Here is a 25,019-nt window from a genome sequence, read left to right on the forward strand (position 1 = left end):
CAATTTACAAAATGTCGTACCTGGACAAACTTGCAAGCATTTTTGAAAACAGCATATGGCTCAAAGGAACACAGAGATATGGTGAGAGACCTTCGAGGTCTTTATAAACTACGGAAAGGCACTAATAGCCTTGTAGAACATAGTTTCAAAGCGTTTGACGCAGTGGCAGGATTTGGGTAGGAAAATTGAAAACACTAAATGGGTTACAGGGGATAATCTCCCTCTAAATAATGTTCATAAACTGATCTATTTTTCCCTGCTCTTACACGAGGCACCTGATGCAATAGTGGATAGCTTTGATGAAAAGGTTGAGCCTACCTCAGACGAAGAATTACTTTATTATACCCAAATAGATAAACACAGGTCTAAATGTCCCACCGTAGATAGCACAATTTTTAACGGGACAGGCCCCGAGGGATAGAGTACAGAGAGACATGGAACTTTTCTCCTCATCGTCTGTGTGCAAAAGTTGAGTATAACAAAAGATCGATCGATCAAAAGCACGAGCAGTTGCGTTGTTTCAACTGCAATAAACCAGGACATCCAAAGAAATTGTGTAGGGTTAAATATTGTGGAATGTGTAAAAGTACTGATCATTATTGGCAGTCTTGTCCGTCTCAGATACGGAGAGATGCGAGGCCTGCACCTCAAGGTTCTGGTAATTATAATGTGAGAACTTCCCAGGCAGGTCAAACCAGGGGGCAAAGGGATCGGCGAAATTTTTGGAAGCCCGATCAACAAAAAGGGTACAGGTGATTGGTAATGCCATTGTGGTCTCGTGGGGACGCCCCAGAGCCCAAGCCTATAGTCTATGGAACAGTAAGGGATGTGGATATCCCAATTTTTATAGACACTGGGGCATCAATAAATCTAATGGACTATAATTTGTATCAATCCATGTTCTCCAATTACCCTTTGCAGCCCTCAACGGAGACGGTGTGTGATGTGCAAGCCCATAGATTAAACACCCTAGGTTGTGTTCAAATACACTTTGCTCTCGGTGACAGAGTGTTAACAGAACCTTTTTTGGTAATAAAAGGAATTGCCTTAGGTAATAAAATCTTGTTGGGTCATCCTGCTTGTAGAAGACACAAGATTTCGGTCCATGCGGTGCTAATGGGATAACAATCGGAAAATGGGTTATCTCATACCATATGAGGACGTGAATAGAATGGAGGACATGGAGGTTATTGAAAGAGGAGAGGTGCTCGGTGGTATTAATGGCGGTGATAGGAGTGTTATGGGGAAAGGTAATGTTAAAACACACGTTGGTGATATGGGAGATGATTACGGGGGTTCTATCCGTGTTCATAGTGGTAACAATGATACTAACAATGCTGGTGATGATACTAATATGGATGTTATTTCTGATACTAACAATGCTGGGGATAATACTGAGGGTGGTAATTTGTATGGGGAGGTGGCAAGGGGATACTAACCACAAATATAGAGGTGTTTTATTTGAAGATATTATGTTACTACCAGGTTCAAAGATTATGTAAAAGTTAAATTGAAGAAAATGAGAAAACCTACAAATGTGTGTGTTATTGAAAACAGCGAAAAGCTTCAGAGGAGTTGTTAGCACGGTATCGGTGAACAGTGTATCCAAGCAATGGGGTTACGTGGGTGGAGCTATTAACTGTAATGATACAGCTAGGAGATACCAGAAACACATATATAGTGGATTTCCAAGATTGGAATTGTGATAGTGGTTCTGTGGCTATCGTAGAGGCGAAACCTGAGTTTTCGGAGGCAGAAATACAATCAAGGAAACAACATTTTTTTAGAACATTTGGCTAATGCGGATTATAGCGAAACACGTTGAAGCGATAAGCGGGCTCTTGGCAGAATTTGGAGATACGGTAGCCTTGCAAGGTGATAAATTGGGGTGACGAATGTGTAGAGCTAAGGTAAATTTGGAGAGCAACTCAAAACCTATTTATATTCCTGCATATCGCATACCTTTCAAAATCAGAAGAACAGGTAGAGAAAGAGGTTAATAGATGGGAAGAAGAAGAATCATTAGACCCAGTGTGTCTCCTTACAACTTTCCCTTGTTAGCGGTACCTAAGAAGACGGTTCGGTCCGTGTATGCGTCGATTTTAGACGTTTAAATGAGAAAACGTCCCTGACCGCTACCCAGTCGTGTGCACACCAGATCTTTTTTTGTCGAAATTGGGGACATAATATTTATAGCTCATTAATTTGGCGCAAGGTTTCTTACAGGTCCCTCTCAGCGAGATAGCAAGGATATACCGCCTTTTCAGTGCCCAAGGGACACTATGAATTTACGCGAATGCCTTTCGGTTTATCGGGCAGTCCGATGACTTTTACCAGGTTGGTGAACACAGTTTTGCACGGGTTATTGGGCAAAAATGTTTTTGTGTATATGGATGACATCCTGATCGCAACGGACACGATCGCGCAACACCTAGAAGTGCTTACAGATGTATTTAGGAGGCTTAGATTAGCGGGGTTGAAAATCAAGCTAGCCAAGTGCTCGTTCTTGAAAAGCAGATCACATATCTAGGTCACGTCATATCTAAGGAAGAAGGGGTTAGAGTAAATGACGATAAGTCAAAGCAATAGCGAATTTTCGCACCCCCAGATCAAAGAAAGAGATTAAGTCATTCCTGGGTATCGCCGGTTTCTTCAGGTAGGTTTCCGGTAAAAGGGTTTTTTCTAACATAGCAGCTCCCCTAACTGATGTGTTGCAGGAAGACGTTCAATTTCAATGGAAGGAACCCCAGGCGGAGAGTTTTCAAAAGCTTAAAGATGCGCTAATGAATCCCCCGGTTTTGAAGTTTCCAGATTTTAAGGAACCTTTTACATTAGTGACTGATGCAAGCCAGGAAGGTATAGGTGCGTGCCTATGCAAAAGTTTGATGGGAAATTTCACCCTATAGCTTTTAGTAGCAGGAAGTTCAGGACAAAAGGCAGCAACGAGAAGTCCATGGCCACCATAGATAAGGAAGCCTTTGCAATAGTGTCGAGCTTAGTTCATTTTAAAATGTTACTGATGGGGAATAAAGTAGAAGTTCTTACAGACCACAAACCATTACTCGATCTTTTTAATAAACCCGATTTGTCTCCCAAAAGAGCTCGATGGTTTCTAACTATCAGAGATTTTGATGCAAAGCTCAAATATATAGAGGGCAAATTTAATGTTGTTGCTGATGCTCTCAGCAGGAGTTTTCATGACGCGGTAGGTTTCCAAGTCGCGCAGGTCACTAACGAAGCCATACAATGGGATATACCTCTCATAGAGCTAAGGCAAGATGAAGACGAGGTTTTAGCAGATGCGAAAGCATTTCTGAGAGGGGAATTAGTCAAGAAACGTTATAGCTTGCCTTTTTCGGGTTTTGGAGTTAGAAGGAAATCTGTTGGTTAGGAAAATTAAATATAGTTTGAGAACCAGTGAAAGTAAAGGAGATACGACACAGATCGTAATTCCGAAGTCCTAATTCCAGTGGTTTTAGATATAGTTCATTGCAGGTTCGGTAGTCCTCACTTGGAATAGAAAAAAACATATGATGAGGTTCGGGCTATTATACATTGGAAAAATATTGGGTAACGATGTGGAAATTTTCCGTAGGGAATTGTGCGTGTGCAACGCATGTAAGCCTGCTAGGCGAGTAGGCCTTTTCAGAGAATACATATGGATGTCTTAGGGAATTTTTGTGAGTCTAGATATGCGAACAAGTACTTGCTAGTGATAATAGATGAACTTACAAGGATAGTAGAAATTTTTTACCCACTTAAGCATAAAACGGCCGAAGAAGTAGCCATAGCGTTTTTCAATGGTATCGTTTGCAGATATGGTTCACCCGAAGTTCTATTAACCGACAATGGGAGGGAATTTGTGAACAAAACCTTGGAGTGTTTAGCTGAATTCATGGGGATACAGAAAGTAACAATTATTCCATACAGACCCGCTAATGGTTTGTGCGAACGACAAAACAGGAAAGTGCTCGAAGCGCTCAGAAAAATGGTAGGTGTAATGATAGAAATTGGGACAGATATATTAACGTTGTTAGACATAGCATTAACACCATGGTTAGCGATTCAATTAAAATGTCCCCTTTTGAAGCTTTGTTTGGTTATCCAGCGCGAGGCACATTTGATTTGTTAACTACGCCTCACCAGGGGGAGGATACGGTTGAAGCGCTGATATCCACAGCGAGAGAGAGACACGCATGCCTCAGCCGTAATCTCGAATCCACAACCAGAGATATGGTTCAGAAGAGTATTAGTAAATCATCTGATCCCAAGGTCAATGTCGGTGATAAGGTATTTTTGAAACTTAACGTGAGAAATGAGTTAAATTACAAACTAGGCCCGAAGTTTGAAGGTCCTTTTAAAGTCATTGAAGAGAAAATTGGAAATAGGTTTGTAGTTTTAAATGAACGAACAGGTCAGTCGAGGCTAACACATATCTCGAAATTGAAAAGAATTGGTTGTGGCAATTAATATATGATCGCGCAATTGCATTCATTTTTCCTTTTTTTTCCTAGTTATCTGTTTTGTGATTTGATGATAGAATGGCTTCACATTTTTTTCCTTCTCCTGTTTCCTTCTAATGTTTTTTTTCTCATATTATATGTAATTTAATGTTTTTAAATCTGCGGCGTTTTGGCGTAAGATTTCGGGGTTAATATTTTTCGGCAAATTTTTGCTTTAGCTGAGAAACGGGATGGTCTTTTTGGCGTGGGGTCAGTAATTAAATAGAGGAATTATTTATATCACCTGAGTGGTGTTATTATTAAGATGATGGTTTATGTATAATGAGATGGTTCTGCGGAGTGTGCTTACGAAGTTCAGTACTAAACATTTTTTTTAGAGAGTCACGAGTTTCTAGCGTCGCGAGTCTGAATATGCTGCAATGCGAAGCACCTGACGTGTTCATAGGTGGGTTTCTTTTTTGCTAAAGTTGCTGTAAGGAATCCGGTTGCGAATCTTCCCTTTGGAATTGATTACTCGGGGATTTGCACTGTTTTCGGAGATGCTGATTATGGCATTTCACGAGAACGTGTCATGTAAGGGGATTTTTTTTTCTGGTCTTTTCTGGTCGATAGGGTTGCTGCGCTAGCACATTCCGTTTTGGGAAAGATGTTGAATTATATCTGTTTTTTTTCTTTTCTTAACGTCGTCCGAGAAGATTAAACAACTGATAGTTTTCTTTTTCTTTTGTTTTTTTCTTTATGTGTGCTGTAATGGGGAGGGGAGGGGGAAGGTTCACTTATTATTGTTGTATTATCTTTATTTTTATTTATTTTTCTTCTTAACGTCGTCCAGGAAGATTAAACAACTGATAGTTTTCTTTTTCTTTTCTTTTATGTGTGCTGTGTAATGGGGAGGGGAAGGTTCACTTATTATTGTTGTATTATCTTATTTTTATTTATTTTTCTTCTTTTTTTCTTTCTTTTTTTTTTCTTTTCTTACGAGAGATGTTGCAATGAGGGTTAAGCTCTAAATAGCATTTTTCTTTTAGATAGAAGATATAATTTGTCAGGGTATGTGAGTTGGATAGAAGGGGTGTTCGGCATTATTATTGTTAGACTTTATGAGTTCTCTTTTGATAGTGTGTTTGTCAGATATGGGATTATTTGTGAGAATTCAGTAGGTAAAGATTATATTTGGTTTAGCGAGGAATTTTTTTTTAAATTTTTGATCAGTAGATTGAATATATTAATTAGTGACGAATTTGTGGGGTAAAACAAGACTTTAGTTATTTTATGACCATGTAGACCTTTTAAATACGGACACACAATGACTTTGGAGAATTCCCAACTCTACGTGAGGATGGCAAGGGAGACGACTTCGTTCTACAGTACCAGAGGTTGAGTCAAGTCTACACACGAATGGCATTTTTGTGGACTGCCTTGGCAAAGGATGAGATGTCTTCGATATAATTTCTGGGATAAATCAGGAGTCTACAGTCTTCGATGAGGCGGGTGCGAGTAGCACTTGCATAGAATAACGGGGTGGTGACCACGTTTACTTCAGTAGAAAACGTCGAATCTACAGTTTCGCGACGGGAGGGTGTTGGATACACTCACGAGGGTCGCAGACGCTGAATAACGGCGCGTGCTGAGTTGTTTCGAGTTAGGTTACGTACTCGACCTTCGTCTACAACAATTCGCTCGTTCTACAGGGATCCCAGCTGTTTGACAGTTCCTGCAGGATTCTTACAGACTTCTTCATGGTACTTAGTTGGCGTGTCTACAACTCGTCGATAAAGGTGTTTCACTGACAGTCCGGCCACTCGAAGATAGTGGTGAAGATGAACCTTTTTTTTTCGATGACCGTTATACTATACTAATAGTAATGATCATGTTAGGCGCTATACTGATCGCCATTTGTGTGCTTGGAGTTCTTAAACTTTTATGCATTCGACGAAGCACAAGTGCTCCGGCAACGGAGGTGGCGCTAAGTCACATGGTAAATTGTTACATTGTGCATTAGTTGCCGATATGGTGTGCGACGGGAGTGCACTATTTTCTTTTTTGAGCCAGCCTCTGGTTTTATATATATTGTAAGACGCTTGTGTATCTAGTGGCTAGGCGGGAGCTAGCATGGGGTAGCCGAGCTCCTCTAGGAGGTGAAAAGAGGGGTAATGGCTAATAATATGTTTAAAGTGTTTTATATGACAGTAAAGTCACATAGCTCTCCTCGCCTAGAGACAAGAGGTGGTACGCTGCAAGTTCACATTGGAGAAAAAGGTATTTGCTGAACAAGCAACTTGACTCAGAGGTCGTTCCCCCGTTTGCGAGGCATGTACATTCGTTTGTACGCGTATTACAGGCCTACTGGTTCAGGGTACTTGTGGAAGACGCATTCTTTGTTCAAACGAGATAAGGTCAAGTGCTTGCTCCGAGTGTCGGGAGAAAACGCCCATCGAAAAGGTAGGACACATTCTATAAAAACTTAGAAAAACTGTTACCTTTTGGAAAAAGAGAGAGAAGTGTGAAAATACTCTCTTTACGTAAATATTTTGAAAAGAGTGACGTGGAATGTCTATATACCTGTTATCTTTATTACAGATGGGTCTGACTCCATGGTTGATTAGAAACGGGATTCTCTAACCTGACTAATACTAGACAAACAATAAGACACTTGTGGGTTTGGGAGTGTAACCTTAGTCAAGGGGGTAGAATGTTATCTTACTGGTTTCTTTGCTATTATATGGATAAGATTTGGGTGTTTATGCCATTATGACTTGTTAATCATTTTGTTCTTTGTTATAACCAATTGCTTTGGGAAATAAATAGTATTTTTTATATTTACGTAGTCTTAATAAGCCTCGTGACATCTTACAGACAGGGCACCGTTGGCAACAGGTAAGAGTTCCCAGTTTGTGTAGTTTAGGGAATAAGGAGGGTTATACATATTATGTAATATATATATATATAAATATATATATATATATCTATATATTAATATATTATATCTAATATATATATGTGACTGGGTAAAAATGTTCCTGTAACAACAGAATTCCATCTAATAAAAGGAGCCCATAAAAACACCAAAATATAGAGAAAAAGAAAAAATTACTATATTTCAGAGACTGCTGTCTCCCTCTTCAGGTAGATGAATGAGAAAAGTTTACAGAAAAGGTGGTATTTATACCAAGAGGTCCATCCACAAACAAGCCAATTTAAGTCACCCCCCGCTGATATCTTCCTTTAATCTTCTTAAGGGTTGGTTGAATGAAGAGGGTTGTCGATCGTGTCCGAAATCCATGCTCCTTTTGAGATGTTCATTACCTGCCTCTCTTTTATTAAGGCCGATTCCATCATTTGACTCTTGTACCGGCAGTTGCTGCTATAAATTACACGTGACAAATTCCAGTTTATTCTATGGTTATGTTCATTTATATGGTTGAAAATAGCCGAGTTTTGTTGTCCATACCTAACTGACCGTTTGTGTGTATTAATCTCTGGGGAAGGGATTTACCTGTAAATCCGATGTAAGATTGGTCACAGTCCCTGGCATGGGATTTCGTATACCCCAGAGTCCTTTGGAGATGTCTTTTGTTGGACGTTAATCAGGGATTTGGCTAAGGTGTTTGGGTAAGTAAATACAAAAGGGTTCGATTTTCCGAGGGGATTGGTTATTCTCTTAATCGTGTCCAGGTGGGGAATTATTATTTTATTGTTGGGTGTATCTCTGGTCTTGTCTTTAGGGGGTCGGTAGAAAATTATTACGTTTGCTTTGTTGAATTGCTTTTCTCAATTTATATGGTTCAGGATATTTTTAAAGAACGAAAGTTGCTTGCGAATTAGTTCAAATTCTTTTTCCAGGAATTCTGGGGAACAAATTCGTAAGGCTCTTAAGAACAAGTTACTAGCTACACCTATCTTGATAGTACTGTCGTGATAGCTAAAGTAGTGAATGTATGAAAGTGAGAACGTTGGTTTTCTGTATATGGTGAATTTGTATTCTGTCGTATCTCTGATTATTAAAACATCAAGAAAAGGAATTTTGTTGTCTGTTTCCCATTCAACTTTAAATTTGATGCTGGGCACTAATGTGTTTAATTTCGCGAGGAATTCATTAAAATTGCCCCACCTATTATCCCAAAATGTTAGGATATCATCCACGTATCTCATCCACAGCATGTTTTTGGGTTTTATTGCATTTATTACTGTAGTTTCAAAGTATTCCATGTACAGATTGGCTAGAACAGGACTTAAAGGACTACCCATACTACACCCGAAGTTTTTGCTTGTAGAATGATTCCCCGAATGAAAATACGTTATTAGATGCACATAATAATAAAGCTAGTTGAATTATGTGCATCATTCTACAAGCAAAAATTCGGGTGTAAGTCTGGGTAGTCCTTTAAGTCCTGTTCTAGCCAATCTGTACATGGAATACTTTGAAACTACAGTAATAAATGCAATAAAACCCAAAAAACACATGCTGTGGATGAGATACGTGGATGATATCCTAACATTTTTGGGATAATAGGTGGGGCAATTTTAATGAATTCCTCGCGAAATTAAACACATTAGTGCCCAGCATCAAATTTAAAGTTGAATGGGAAACAGACAACAAAATTCCTTTTCTTGATGTTTTAATAATCAGAGATACGACAGAATACAAATTCACCATATACAGAAAACCAACGTTCTCACTTTCATACATTCACTACTTTAGCTATCACGACAGTACTATCAAGATAGGTGTAGCTAGTAACTTGTTCTTAAGAGCCTTACGAATTGTTCCCAGAATTCCTGGAAAAAGAATTTGAACTAATTCGCAAGCAACTTTCGTCTTTAAAATATCCTGACCATATAATTGAGAAAGCAATTCACAAAGCAAACGTAATTTTCTACCGACCCCCTAAAGACAAGACCAGAGATACACACCCAACAATAAAATAATAATTCCCCACCTGGACACGATTAAGAGAATAACCAATCCCCTCGGAAAATCGAACCCTTTTGTATTTACTTACCCAAACACCTTAGCCAAATCCCTGATTAACGTCCAACAAAAGACATCTCCAAAGGACTCTGGGGTATACGAAATCCCATGCCAGGACTGTGACCAATCTTACATCGGATTTACAGGTAAATCCCTTCCCCAGAGATTAATACAACACAAACGGTCAGTTAGGTATGGACAACAGAACTCGGCTATTTTCAACCATATAAATGAACATAACCATAGAATAAACTGGAATTTGTCACGTGTAATTTATAGCAGCAAACTGCCGGTACAAGAGTCAAATGATGGAATCGCCTTAATAAACGAGAGCAGTAATGAACTCTAAAAGGAGCATGGATTTCGGACACGATCGACAACCTCTTCATTCAACCAACCCTTAAGAAGATTAAAGGAAGATTATCAGCGGGGGTGACTTAAATTGGCTTGTTTGTGGATGGACCTCTTGGTATAAATACCACCTTTTCTGTAAACTTTTCTCATTCATCTACCTGAAGGGAGGAGACAGCAGTCTCTGAAATATAGTACTTTTTCTCTATATTTTGGTGTTTTTATGGGCTCCTTTTATTAGTATATATATATATATATATATATATATATAATATATATATATATATATATATATATACATGTCCTTTAAATTATCTAATTAGCTCTACCTCAGAATTAATATATTTTCATATATGCTTAATCGAAGGGGATTTAATATCTAATTCGCTCTACCTCGGAATTAATATATTTTCATATATGCTTAACCGAATATATATTAATTCCGAGGTAGAGCGAATTAGCTATTAAAGGACATTGTAGCTCGATATATGTATATGAATCATGGAAATGTGATATGACTTATATACATACACATATATACAGTTTATACATATATATATATATATATATATATATATATATATTTATAAATCATACATATATTACATACATATATACCTTTATGACATATACATTTATACAAATTTTTATGTGTATATATATGTATATATTTATGTATATGTATGTATGTATGTACGTATGTATATATATAAATATATATATCTATACTCTATATATATATATATATATAGTATATCTATATATATATATATATATATATATATATTATAAATTATATATTATATATATATATGTGATATATAAATATATATATATATATATCATATATTCATATATATATATATATATATATATATATATATATATATATATATATATATACGTATATATATATACACACATACATATATACACACACATACAATCACACACACACATATATATATATATATATATATATATATATATATATATATATATATATATATATATATATATATATTGTTCAGAACTGCTCATTCACTCCTATGTAGTTTAACACTGAAAAAATTGGCCTCGAATGGAGGAGCAATAGGTCGCAACAAAGAAAAGAGAAAAAACTATTGCAGAAGGCCGATATTACTGAGGTAGGAGGAATTTTCTTTACTTACGTCCCCTGGTTGGTCCTTTCTTATTTTCTTGGTCCTGCACCAAACGAATACATTCGTGAGAATTATTATCACTAACATGCACATACACAAGGCTAGAAGTGAATAGTAGAATGTGACTTCTTCAAACGTGAAAACAGGATGGATGGGATCCATAGTATCCAAATTTTTTATTGTTTATAGTGACGGAAGGGTTGTATGGGAGGGGAAGTGCTGCTATATGGGTGGTCCCCCAGGTATAGTTTGCGAAATACGTTTTCCCTCTGATGATAGTGTTTATTCCATGGACGGTGTAGTCGGTTGTCGTCCCCACTCATCTGTCAGCCCCGGTGAAAAGATGGGATGCCGCTGCTGAACTGTCTGGGCAAACGACGTCGAATATCCCTGTAGAAAATCTTAGCCAGGTTCCGTTGTTCAGCCTGTGAGCAAACTTAGACTTGTCATATGTGTGCAAATAATTCAAGTAGTGTTCTTGCGTATGGGACAAAGTTCCATCGAGTGCTAGGTCTAACTCACATGAACTCTCGGAAATATTCCGGAATTCAAAGGAGTTGGCTGTGCAAACCTTTTTATCCATGGCTGCGTAACAATTAACGAACGATTCCAAGTCTCTGACGACCGTAAAAGTTTCCTTGTTAGGGGAAATTAGTACATAGGTGGACAAATTGGATATAACTGGTAATGAGCTATTCGACATGTACGTAGGAAAAGGAGAAATTTTATAGGATTCCTGTGCGTTGGAAGGATCAAAGGGAATATCGTTCATGATTTTACTTCGCTCTATACTCACTGAGATTAAACTATAATAAAATTCAAGCTTGTGTGATTCGATCAACAGAGTGTAAATGACTCTATCACGAGCGTTATCTATAATCCTTGTTAATTCTTTGATAGGCAATAAGTGCGGTGACAGAACACCTTTAGTAGCGAGTGTGATTCAACGTAATCTTTGGATTTTTCAATGAAATTAGAAACTTTATTGTATATATGAGCAATCTTCGTATTATAGTATGATAATGTCACGAGCAAAGATTGAACATCCTGAACATGATTTAAGTTACTTGAATGTTCGTTTACTACTGTAAGGAGTTCGTTAATTAATTTAATTCGTTTATTGAGTTCAGAAAGGATTATTTCTTGTTCATGCTGTAATCTGTGATTGAGTGTGCTTGATACCTCGGGAATGGTTGTATCCCTTTGGATCCATACCACCTAGAGTAACCCGTAGAATGTCAAACACCTTTCGATTCACACGTTCTACCAAACCATTGGATTCACGATGATAAATCATAGTATTGATTTTCTTTATGCCTAAGAATACGCACAAGGAATTAAAAAAGTTTGTTGAATTCTCCGCCGGAGTCTGAGACGATTGTCTGAAGAATTCCGTGTCTACAAATATAACAATTGTAGAACCTTCTTGCACATTCAATAGCTGTTTTATTCCTTAAAGGTTTTAATTCTGTGTATCTGGTTAAGGCTTCAATTAACACTAAGAGATGCTGATTTCCCCTGTCAGACTCATGAACACCTGTTAACAAATCTAGGTGTACCCGTTCAAAAGGCTTGTTTGACACGGGGTAAGTTCCGAGACTGACAGGTGTCTTGGTGTGACCTTTGTGTTTGTGACAAATGTCAATTGTTTATGTTTCCTAATATCTGTAGTCATCGTAGAACAGTAGAATAGTGACTGGGCCTTTTGTGACATGATAGAACACCCAGGATGACCATGTAAGGGATTGGAATGCAACCAGTTTAGGATGGTCAGCATGAGAGAGATTGGTACTACTACCTGATCGTTAGTCGACTGCGGCGTATTTTTGGCTTTCCTAGTCACAGATCTACACACAATATTATCCTTGATTATTTTTTTTGGTTGCGAATATTTTATGTATTCCTTTTCTTTAGGATTTCCGTTCAAAACGTTTATTATTTTACTTAACTGAGGGTCCTTCTGTTGTTCAGTCTGTACCAGTTCTGCAATCCATCCCATGTTTTCAATGTTCTCTTATCGTTTGGGTCCCCCTCATTATGGGACCACCTTGACATGGTGAGGGGGCTCTCGAACCTCAGGAATCTCTTCCCAGGTTCGAACCCAAGAGTCCCGTATGACATTATATATTTTCGAGTTAATTTCTGTGGACTTTTCCATTTTTGCCAAAATTTTTGAAAGCAAATAAATGAGAAAACATATCATGGCTTAACGTGGAGTTAAATCCAAAGCTAAATAGGGAGAAATGTGGTAGATCCATCATCTACCCGACAATGTTCGGACCTGTTTTTCAGGCGGAACTATTCTGTGGAGCTAGACCACGGATTCCAGGGGGACCCTGGTTCTAGGAACAGAACTCTTGGCATTCTATCCAGTTTGCCCATAATGTGATTAGGATGGGAATAATTGTATTAACGTAATACTCTTAGTCCTAGCAAGCGGGTTCTGCTTACACTTGGGCCATACTAATCATGTTATGCCATCCCCTTTTGGGGTAGGGTAGGGATGCGGACATTTGGGAGTCCTTTCTCCCTTGTGCCATTGGCGGAAGATGTAACTTCGTGAAGGGCCAATGATATCTTTTCAAGATTTTTTTTCCTTTTTTTTGTAAATCTCAAAATTTATGAATATTGAGATAAAGGATTTGAGTACCCCTGGGCCCCATGATGGAAAAACTACGGCACAGTTGATGACTATTGGCACGTCACTCCCGAATTTCCTTGGTACTGCCACAAGTAGTGAAAGTACTATAAATGATACAAAGGAACACCCTGTTCCAAGTAAAGCAGCAGAGCCAGAAAACCAAATAGAGTGCATAAATATAAAAGAAACAAACAAAATAAATTGGTAAACTCCAATATCGTAACAATGGAACCATATATGATGAACAATAATTCTGAATTAGAGACAAATAATCCTCCCAACAGTACAGAAAAATATAAAAATCATAATAGACAAGCAACATACATAAAACAAGGACCAAAAAGAAACAAAAATTACCGACTTAATCCCATATTGGTACATTTTGATGACCTCTTTGGACCAGATAACTGGTCAAGATTTCTAGTCCTCAAAGCTGACAACAAAATCTCAGCAGCGATACTAGAAAACAAATTACTTAACATATATCCAACACAAGACATGGAATGCAGACACATCAAGGACAATTAATGGCTTATCCAAGTAACCAATAAAAAGCAGTCCACTGCCTTTGTAAGTATAACAGAAATAAATAATATAAAAGTAACAATTACAAGCCACGAAACATGAGAACGAATTATGTTCTGAATCCTTAAAATACAAAAAGGAAATTATAAAATCTAAAATAGACTTGTTAATATTCAATTATGAAAAACAAACAACTGCAGAATCTAATAACCAACATACAAATGCAATGATTAAAAAACCACAAATAAATTCAAATGCATATAAACTACGAGGCAAAGTAAAATTAGCAATCAATTTACAGAATTTAACACCAATTCCTCCCAATAATGGAATCTAAAATCATTCAATGGAATATAAATGGTCTCTTAACCCGACTACGTCTGGGTGAATTACAAAGAATCATAAGACACCACAACCCAATATGAATATGTCTACAACATATAGGAAGTAATAGTACAAATATCCAATACTATAAAATTGCCTGTTATTCACCAACTGACGGTGGAAAAATAGGCACAGCCATATACGTTTATAGTAGCATTACATATGAACCTTTCGACATACCATCTATGCCATATCAAATAACACCAATTAAACTGTATATGCCTGACAAAAGTAAGATCACTATTTGTAATTTATATAACCAACCAAATTTCAATGCAAATTTTAGTGATTTTTCTGAACTTATTAGCAAAAGTATACAGGAACCCCTACTTATAGTAGGAGATTTTAAAGCACATAATCCATTATGGGAATACTAAATAACCCCGCCCACATTACACATCCGGAATCAACATAGAGAATACTATACTGAAACACAACCTGTGTTGTCTCAATGAAAGTGAAGTTCCAACATATTTTTCAATACACACGTAACCTTTTCTTCAATTAACATTTCATTATATTCAAATGATGTAGCCGAGAAATTTTAATGGAACGTCCTAGACGATTCATACACAAGTGACCATTTCCCAATCATTCTGAACTACTTAAGTAATATCAAAATATTGCCACCTACAAGATATAATATTCAAAAAGCTAACTGGGATAAATATTTCCTATACACACGAAACATACTACCATTCCCACATAATGAAGATCACAATACTACATGTGAATCCTTCTCAAACTTCATAATAAATGCTGCAGATAAAAGTATTCCAAAAACCAAATCACATTCCACGAAATCCCCTGTCCCATGGTAGAACCCAACCTTAACAACCTTAAGTAAAATAAAACATATATATTGAGTCGCAATCTTAACAGACTCAAAGCTCGCCTTAAATCATTCAACAAAATGCCCTATAATATAAACATACTAAACAAAATAGTTATAACAAACATAACAATTAACCATTAAACCACTATATAACAGATATACAGCCAAATTTAGAAAAACGGTAATAGCTGAAAAAATCGCATCATGGAAGGAATATGTCTCAAACATATCTTCAAACACATCCACAAGGGATATCTGGCAAAAGATAAGGAAAATCAATGGAAAACATATAAGACCTCCAAGAAGTGCAATACATTTAAATGGAAAAATATACCATGATACTTATGAAATATCAAATATAATTGGAAAGCATTTTGAAAACATCAGTGCTTGCTCCAGCCTAGATATACATTTTCAAAATATCAGAAAACAAAAAAAATATAATACTCAATTTTGAAACTTTTGAAGACCTGGAATATAATTGTATTTTTAACATAGATGAACTAAATAATGCCATCAACTCTTGTCATCCCTCCGCACCAGAATATGATAAAATATAATTTGAAAAATTTTTATAATAGTATCTGGCTAAAACGTGTCTTTCCTGATAAATGGAAACATGCCATAATAATTCCAGTAAATAAACCAGGAAAGGATGCAAGTAATCCATCCAATTAAAGACCGATATCTCTAACAAGTTGCCTATGCAAAATCTTAGAAAAAATGGTTAATGCACAATTAACGTATGTAATAACCAAAGAATCCATTTTAACACCAACACAGTCTGGTTCAATAGCTGGCAGATCAACCCTAGATCCCTTAACACATTTAGAAGATCATATCAAAAAGGCTTTGAACAAAAGAAATTAACAGTAGCTATATTTTTTTATATAGAAAAAGCATACGATACAACATGGAAACATAACATCATGCAAAAACTCCACTCCAAGGGACTAAGAGGCCACTTATCAATATTCATTAAGAACTTTTTAACAAACAGAACTTTTCAAGTAAAAGTAGAAAATTCCTACTCAGTAACCTATAAACTGGAAGAAGGAATCCCTCAAGGTAGTGCCTTGAGCTGTACATTGTTTGCTTTAGCAATCAATGACATTACTATAAATTTACCAAGTGGTGTAAAAAACAGTTTATATGTTGATGACTTTGTCATTTACTATACGAGTAGTAATTTGAGACATGCTCAGAGAGTTCTCAGTACTGCCATTTCAAATATATGTAGTTGGACAAATTCAGTATTATTGTGAGGCTTTAGAATAATTAAACATATATTTGCAGTATCATGTGTGGTTCTCTACTCCTTCCAATTACTAAGTATTGATGTGAATAATATACTCGTATTGAAATTTTTATTAAATTAACTACAACAAATATAAGTACATAAATGAACTAAGAAGCCAAAAAGACTATCTAAATATACATTATACTGAATTATAAATAAATCCAAAGCACTATACGTAACATATGGGGGGAACAATACAACAGACAAAAAATAAGCAAGTCGAATACAATATAACAAATTGTTACGAACCGAGAGAGGTCCGCTTCAGGTTCGATATGAAAATAAACAAAAGAAATTCAACACCAACAGTTGAAACTGGGGATACGAATATAGAAAGATACACAGACGCAACAAAGGTTTATTTACAAGCTTACTAAGAAAGATAAATGCAGAATGGTGTCTCCTATTTACATAAAAAAAGCAAAATCTTACAATGCGTGAACTGGGGAAGAAGTGAGGTAATTCAAATACTTGCTGGCCAGTTTTGCGACTCGAAGCGATGGCTTCACAAAGGAGAATGGTGGATCTTTAGTCGTCATCTTGACTCCGTACTGCAGAATGCAAGGTCTATTCTTGATACTCGAAGGGCAGGAACTCCTCGAAATCTCTAGTAGAAAGTTTCTTCTCTCAAGGCTTGCTCAACGTCGAAAATATCTCGGTCGTCCACTCCTGACGACAACTTGACCAGAATCCGATCAAACTCATGAGCGCCTTTTTCTCTCTGATCCTTCGTAGGTTCCTTCTTCTCTTATCTCTCTCAGATGATCTCTGATCTCTGCTGCTGAGCTCTCACTGATAGTCTGATCTGTGACTTACTGATGATGATCTCCTACTCTGATTTCTCCTACTCCGTCAGTCGTATCTATATGGTGACCTGGGGGCGGGGCCTATGGCGAACGTCACAGACTCCCGAGATTACCAGAACTTCTTAGAAGGATCTGGACGAAATATTACATCAGAAATCGCTGCGCTCCTCACATCACGTCGGCGCCTGTCAAGTTCCACAACACTCCTGCCGATTCTAGAACGATCATGAGAACAGGCGCCTCCAATACACGTGCGAAAGCCTCCGTGCTGTAGAACTCCTCGAAGATGCGTTTTTCTTTCCTTTAACTTGTAATTCTTTGCTATGAAGCGATTACCATTACACAAATATCGAAGAGAAGATAATTTCAAAAATATAGAATTATCAAATCAGAAAAAAATCAATGTTAAGTAATTATTACAAAGGGCTAAATAAACTGGAAAATAGTACATAAATAATAGTGTAAGACATATTTACTGCATGTTTGTAATGTTTGTGGCATGTATTATTGTAAGTCTTTAATAAACACATTTATGCAATAACATCTGACTCTCTACTTCTTGGAATTACTAAGTTTTGGTGAAAAAATATATCATAATGGAAAACTTTCTTTTATTAAATTAACTACAACACATAAAAGTACACAAATATTAAGTAAATATTGTAATTCGAACTAAATGCATGAAGAAATATTTATTTAAGTAAATGCAGTGGGTTAAACAACAAAGTATACAGGAAAGTAACTAAATTGTATTCTGCCAATGTACTGAGCCCTCAGGCAATGAAAAATTTTCTTTCAGCTTGTTCCGTTGTTCCTTTGCATCCCTGGTTGCAGTGTTGCCAGTCACGGTTGAAAGGGCTGATCATAAGGATGCATCACTTTTCCAGCTACCAGGTATGACAGTATTTGTGACGGGGTGCTCCTGATCTCCTTCCTGTCTGCATGCATTTTTTCTTATTATAATATTGTGCAGATCACGTGCGGCCAACAATAATGTCTTTACATGGTCAAGCTTCAGACTTATTGCTGTGTGGAATACTTGAAATCTGTTGGCCAGAATCCTGAAGACATTCTCCACCATCCTGCGTGCCCTACTTAACCTGTAGTTGTATATCCATTCCTCCTTGGATAGGCCTCTTTTGGGGTGGGGCTTCATAAAATAATCCTGCAGAGGGAAGGCATCATCACCAACTAGGAAATAGTCCACTGGAGATCCATTTGGTTGACCAGGCAGGGCCTCAGATTGGGGAAGATTTGCTTCCTGTTTCAACAGCATTTCACCCAGTTGGGTCGTGGCAAATACACCACTGCCTGACTCTGACCCAATGGCACCCACATCGACATATGGGAACTTGTATGAAGCATCAGCAATTGCAAGTAATACCATGGAGTAGAACTTCTTGTAATTGAAGTAAAGTGTACCGCCTATGGGAGGGTTATGGAGCCTGATGTGTTTGCCATCTATAGCTCTAATTACCATAGGGAAAGTTCTCCCATTCCTTAAACCAACAGGCAATCCCTGCCATGCTGCAGGTGTTTGTAGCACCTGCCGTTCCTCATCTCCGTAAGCAGCAACAATGGCCCTACAGGTCTCTGGTGCAATGTAGCTAATGGTGTTCTGGGCTACCCAGAATGAGAATTGCTGACCCGTGGTGAGGAAATATAGGGTGATAGCAACATATAGGTCTGGCTCAATGGGTTTTCTCCAGTATGTCACTTTCTTCTGAATGTAGGGTGTGACTCATTCAACAACTTCATTGAAGAGGCCCCTGTCAATCTGGGTAAAATTCCTGCACAGGTCTGGGGTTTCGGTTGACAACTCCTCCATCAAGTTGTCATAGTGGCCTGCTCCATTTCTTTTTTGCAGGTACGGCCATGCCCACACCCTCCTTTTCTGCCTCTTTTTCGTCTGTGTGGGATTTGCAGCAACCGTGGCAATCTCCAGCAATAACATGGCGTGTGCAATAACATGGCGTGGAACAATCAAACGACAGTCGGGGATGGGTAATTCTTAAAAGACTCAAAGGGGACATGAAATGAGTGACTTGATCGCTGTCTCTGTATAATAGGCATCAATAACTGGGAGATGTGAAAACCTGACTCTTTAGGTTTCTCAGATCATACTGGTCCACACAGGGCTCTCAGTATTAGCAGTAGCAGTGCCAGGTCATCTGACAGCTGGCACTACATGGTACTCATACCGAGCAAATGATGTGACACAAAGTTAGAGGAGGACTACTATGAGTTGTACTATGCGAGTCTTACTGATAAACTGTAAAAACAGAACAAGGTATATGATGTCAAACGACAAGAAAGGAAATGATTTACGTTTCATAGAGAGCTACAGAAAGGGAGTGACTTGGCATCCAACTGGATTACTGTACCAAATTACTTGGATACAGTGGGAGACACTGTGCCAGGTTGGCACCAATGCCATGAGAACTTGGTGGCTCATAGGCTACCTGGGTGTCCTACGCAGTTTACTTCTCTTCCTTGAGCCTCTCCTGGCTTCATGATTTGATGGCATTTTAGAGAGACCAGGAATGCCCCCTTCTCCAGCTGCTGCAACAACCGGAGCAGGGGTAGAGTTAATCCTTAAAAGCTGGGCTAAAAATAACATATGCAGAACCCCAATCCAGGCAAACTTTGAGGTACGCCAATGTAAGAAAAAAAAAACATCAATGAAGAGAGGATGATATGCAAATGCGCATGGTGTAAGAAAAAAAATTCTCCCTACCTTCCATGAGATGTTGAAAACTATTTACAACCACTTGGGGTCCTCTTTTACAAGACAATCATAAATTTTACCAAGTTTTACATGTTTTTTCTAATAATTAGATTTATTTTATTTGGTAAAATTATGATTACAGCTCACACAATATCATAACAGATAAGGACTGAAATCAGTAACAAAATCTGAATATATTTGTTGTGAAATATTTAAGCAAATTTACTGAGATTGAAGATGCAGTAACTTTATTTACTTGTACATGTTTTTTCAAATATTTATTAGCACTTTTCTTTGCAAAATTACAATTATAACTGATATACTATCATAAAAGATAAGAACTAAAATGAACAGCAACCCGTGGGTATATTTTTAAGCAAATATATAATAAGATGTCATGTGAGAAAGAGAGGCAGTACATGCTCCTTTGAAGTCAAGTACACAACTAACTCATGATATACCTAGAATTGGCGAGCTGGGCCAGTCTAAAAGTTGCCATTAGTAAATTTATGGGCTATTAAAGTAATGGAACCTCTTTCCTGCCCGATTTCTCCAAATCGATGGCCCGTAATATTGATACCCACCAGGATCAGGATGTAATCCGTCCACCACTCATAACCTGTTATTGTTACTCATATGAGGGTATCCGCCCATTAAGGGTTAAGCAGATCTATCAACTGCTGGTGCAGATTCTTAAGCTCTGCAACCAGCTGAGGCATGAAAGAGAGTCCCATCAGGGCCTCTGCTTCTAAAGGCTGAGATGGCAAGGAAGGGAGCGCTGCTGGGGTGGAAAGCTCACAGGTCATGATGACAAACTGAGACATCAGTTGCGAGGCCGTCCAGGGTAAAGCGCCTGGAAATGACCTTACTGAACTTCGGGTTAGCTCTCTGTTCGGCACTGGTAGCGGAGCCAAACCAGGTGCAGAGAGTGGAGCCAGATTGCGATCTCTTGTAGGGAAATGCATGGGGTGCTCTGGTTTGATACCAACACAGAACCATGTACAGGAACTGAATCTTGACTTGGCATTGGCACTGTCATTTTGGCAGGCCATTTTATCATTTAACTTGTTTGTTTCAACATCTGGGATAGATGGAGTGTAGCACTGCCCAGGGCATGAAAGTGGCACTGGCAATGAGCTTGTGTCATGTGGCATCTCCAGGAGGAGATGGGCATTGCATGCTGGCACTGGCAAGGTGCTCAACATCCGAACAAGATGGAGCTTGGCACTGGCAGTGAGACTGGGGTATATCTCTGAGTATTGGCAATATCTGATGGAGATGGTCAGTGACTAGACAACCTAGGATATCTTTAGTTTGTTGGGGTCAGGGAATTCTGTCCCAGCAGGTGGTCATAATCTCCCAGGAAAGATTTGGCAACAGCTATCTTATAGGTTCTGGATGTATGAGGCTTCACTATCCCCAAACGGATTGTGGGAAGAATAAACTTCACACCATTGATACTTTCGATGGTTTCAAGCTTATGGGGGTCAGCTTCAGCCCCATATGGAATTTGGTCTCCTCATGTGATGGAGATCTGTGTACCAATGTACTTGAAAGCTCGAACCTGGCATGCATGGGAGTGGCTGTCAGGGGGTGCCATATAGATAAGGCCTTCTGCAGGACGGCTGAGGGATGATTTGGTAACCGCCAAAGCAATGGCGAGTGTAGTTGTTGGAATTGTGTTTTGTGTGCCATACTTCGGGCAGCATATGTATTGGGCTGACTTGTGCTCTTGCTGGTTGAAATCTCTACAGACTACCAGGCTGTAATCTTCTTTTGGTCCTGCTCCAGCAGGAGTGCTAGCAGAATGAGCTTGGGGCCTGAAGCTGCGTATGTACTCCTGGCAGGAGTATTCTTACCAGACCTGCTCAGGTAAGGCTTGTGTTTGTTAGGCTATGATCAGCTTTGTGCCCACTCTTCTTACAAGTGACAACTGAGAGGTTTCGAAAGGAGGCCGTTCTCAGGGTTAGCAGAGATGGAGGTATGGCTGGGAAGCAAGATCTTTTTGTTATACGAGCTCCGATGTTCATGATGGGTTTATCATTCATGTGTCAACGACAACGAGCAACACCCATCGATAGCTGGGAGCGTAGTAGAAGTCATCTAACATCATGTGTTTGGTGACTTTGGCATAAGATTTCTCAGGAATCCCTTCTCAGGAAGGGATTCCATCCACCTGTTGAAATTCTGAGTTTTGTAGTAAATCCAATGTGTCTGGAGTAATCTTATAAGCCCTAAAAATAGCAGTGAGGTCTTCTTGCTCCTCAGGTGTCAGAGCTTGGAGAGTGATGTACCTTTTTCCTGTCACATGCCTGTTCAGGGTGAGGGTGGTCTTCATGGGTGTAGGGGAGAAATTCTCAAAGATTTTCTTAATGTGATCGAGCCAGTCTTCTGGCTTAACGTCTATGCAGGGTTGAATGAATGAGCTCATACCTTGGAAGAGGATATAGGGTGTTGTTGTAGCAGGGTGTTCTACTCTATGTTGGGCTATGACCATGGCATTATCATGGCAAAACCATTCCATGGTGAGCTCGTAAGTGCGTTCTTCTTCCTTTGCTTTCTCTCTGCTTCAGCGAGGGCGAGCTGTTTCTGGGCTAAAGCCAGCTTGAATTCACATTGTTTCTCTCCTTTAGCTGCTTGAACCTTCTCTTCTTTAGAAGCTTGCTTAGCTCTCCTTCACCTACTTTGCAGCTTGCTCTTGAGCTCTCTCTTGTCTGACTTGTTCCATCTGAACCTCTGTAATCTTCGGTGTAACACGACATACTGAGATGTACAATGACTTGACCAACAAGTTATGATACCATTGGCTGGCACAGTATGAACAAGGTGAAAAGGATCCCAACAAGTACTCAGCCCTAAGCTCTAACAGCATATGCAAGTCTCAGCAATGACACCTAATATCAAAACAGGGGTGAGTGCCAGCAGAACTGCAATCATAAAGGCACAAAAGTGTGGTGGCTCACAACAGTGAGGGAGTGCTGATGAAAGTCGCCTGGTTCACACTGTTAGGCTATCATTTTTTTTTTTTTTTAATTTGATAGCATTTTGTGAGATTCCAATGTTTTCTGTAAAATTTAACAAATGGAATAGTTCAACTACCTTCAACTTAATATTGAAATGATAATTTAAGGACTATGTTTATGCGATACTACTAGTGATAGGTGTCTCTTATCTATTTGGTAATGTATATCTATGGTTGTGATATGACGTTTTCTATCACTTCGTTTCGTTCACGTCAATTTTGCTATATGGAAAATAGTTTTACACAATAACATAACATAATGTTCTAAAGATATCAGTGACTGTTTTTAACGTCATTACATATGATTTCTTCCATCTTTGAAAAGAAAAATCGATAAATAAGGCATGAATCGTGCGTCAGGCAGGTAAACGAAAAATTATGAAACTCTGCCAATAGTTTTTTGGCCGACAGTACTTTGGTGTATTTTGTAGACAATGGATGTCAATATTAAATGGATATTGCCTTGAGAGTATGTGGGAACAGCTATAACTCAGATCAGCCAGTCATAACTGATTTGCTAGTTGACTGAGTGATAAGGGGATATAATATCAATTGCAAAAATGAAACTGCAACTTGCACTAGAGCTACAAGAATCCTGGCAAGGTTAGTGCTGTCACATGGTAGGGTGGCTGGGATAATAGAAATGGATGGCTCTATTTAGGACATTGGCACAGAGCGCAATATGACAGTTTGCCGTCTACCAATGAACAGAAAAGAGAGTTCCTTAGTGAAATTAACTTACCAACAACTACTAGGGTATGAGATAAACTTAGAATGTCCACTAATTGTATTGGAGCTAACAATAGAGCTCTGTGGCACTCTGTTACTGTAACAGGTAACAAACACAAAACAATGTGCCACAATACTGCAGCTATGTACACTAACCTAAAAATGGTCATAGAATCAAAACTGAAAGGGATCAGGATGCTTAAAAGGGAATGGTAAAAGGGAAATCTGTAGCACACTGTTCACATTGTGTTCCAGGAAAGCTTGACTGGATATGGCACTGGTAATTACAACAAGGTGGCACCGTTGGTCTACTGATGACACACAACCAAGACACTCATGAATGGATCTGCAATGCAGGGATCGTTGTAGCACATGAGGGATGATGAGTGAAATCAAACAGAAAACTGCAAGCAAGATAGCAATATATCAGAAAGTGAAATCTACACATATTGCTCATAAACTCTATCACTGTAATAATGGGTAATGTTACATTTACTGATGTTCCAATAATTTGGAATCTGTAAGGGAGATTACAAACTTCAGAGCTTGGAGAGAAGCAGAACAACTAAAAACAAAGTATGAGAATACGGTGAGGCCGACCTACATATCCATTCACTTTACCCTAGTCCATGGACAAGATGTTTGTAGAAACAGAGCAGTTCGGTGTGCAGAAAACTTCAATGGAAAATGGCACTGCAATTGGTCCCAACCCAGGGAAAATGTGGAGAGAGAAGGAGATACACTTCTTGGTACAAGTTCATGGCGCAGAGGGTCATCAGTGATGTTATGCATGACTAACCTTCCCAAGGTGCAGCATCAAAGGGTGTCGAGGTACAGACTTCTCGTCAAATCCTCAGGTACCAGCAGATAAAAGGCAACATCATCTACTGACGTAGGGGGAGCAACATCTATACGGCATGCACGTCTAGCAGCGATTACTCTCTCTTTGACTTGAACTACTGTTACTACCTACATGGCAGTGAAGCCCCTCTATATACCAGACAATTGATAGTAGTCATTGTCTTGTTGTTATGATCACACACAGCTGGCTTATTATTTGGGGTCCCTTTAGGATGCTTCAAACCTGACAAGTATCTGGA

General features: G+C 38.5%; 1 protein-coding gene across 1 annotated transcript; it reads right to left on the minus strand.

Annotated features, from left to right (window-relative positions):
* Window positions 1–18,302: 18,302 nt before the first annotated feature.
* Window positions 18,303–19,394, minus strand: LOC135223102 (uncharacterized). Its single transcript, XM_064261607.1, has 2 exons — window positions 19,326–19,394; window positions 18,303–19,163 (listed from the first exon to the last, which is right to left on the minus strand). Exons 1-2 carry the CDS (start codon window positions 19,392–19,394, stop codon window positions 18,303–18,305), a joined length of 930 nt encoding a protein of 309 aa, XP_064117677.1.
* Between the last annotated feature and the right edge of the window lie 5,625 nt (window positions 19,395–25,019).

This window comes from Macrobrachium nipponense, chromosome 8 (genome assembly GCF_015104395.2).
Source record: "Macrobrachium nipponense isolate FS-2020 chromosome 8, ASM1510439v2, whole genome shotgun sequence".
In the NCBI taxonomy this organism is placed as follows: domain Eukaryota; kingdom Metazoa; phylum Arthropoda; class Malacostraca; order Decapoda; family Palaemonidae; genus Macrobrachium; species Macrobrachium nipponense.

Excerpts from the sequence above, each read along its gene's own strand:
- LOC135223102 (XM_064261607.1), bottom strand. The coding sequence starts at position 19,394 with ATGTTATTGCTGGAGATTGCCACGGTTGCTGCAAATCCCACACAGACG. Across the intron at positions 19,164-19,325 it reads AAAAGAGGCAGAAAAGGAGG|AAGAAAGTGACATACTGGAG; the intron begins GTGTGGGCATGG and ends CCCTACATTCAG.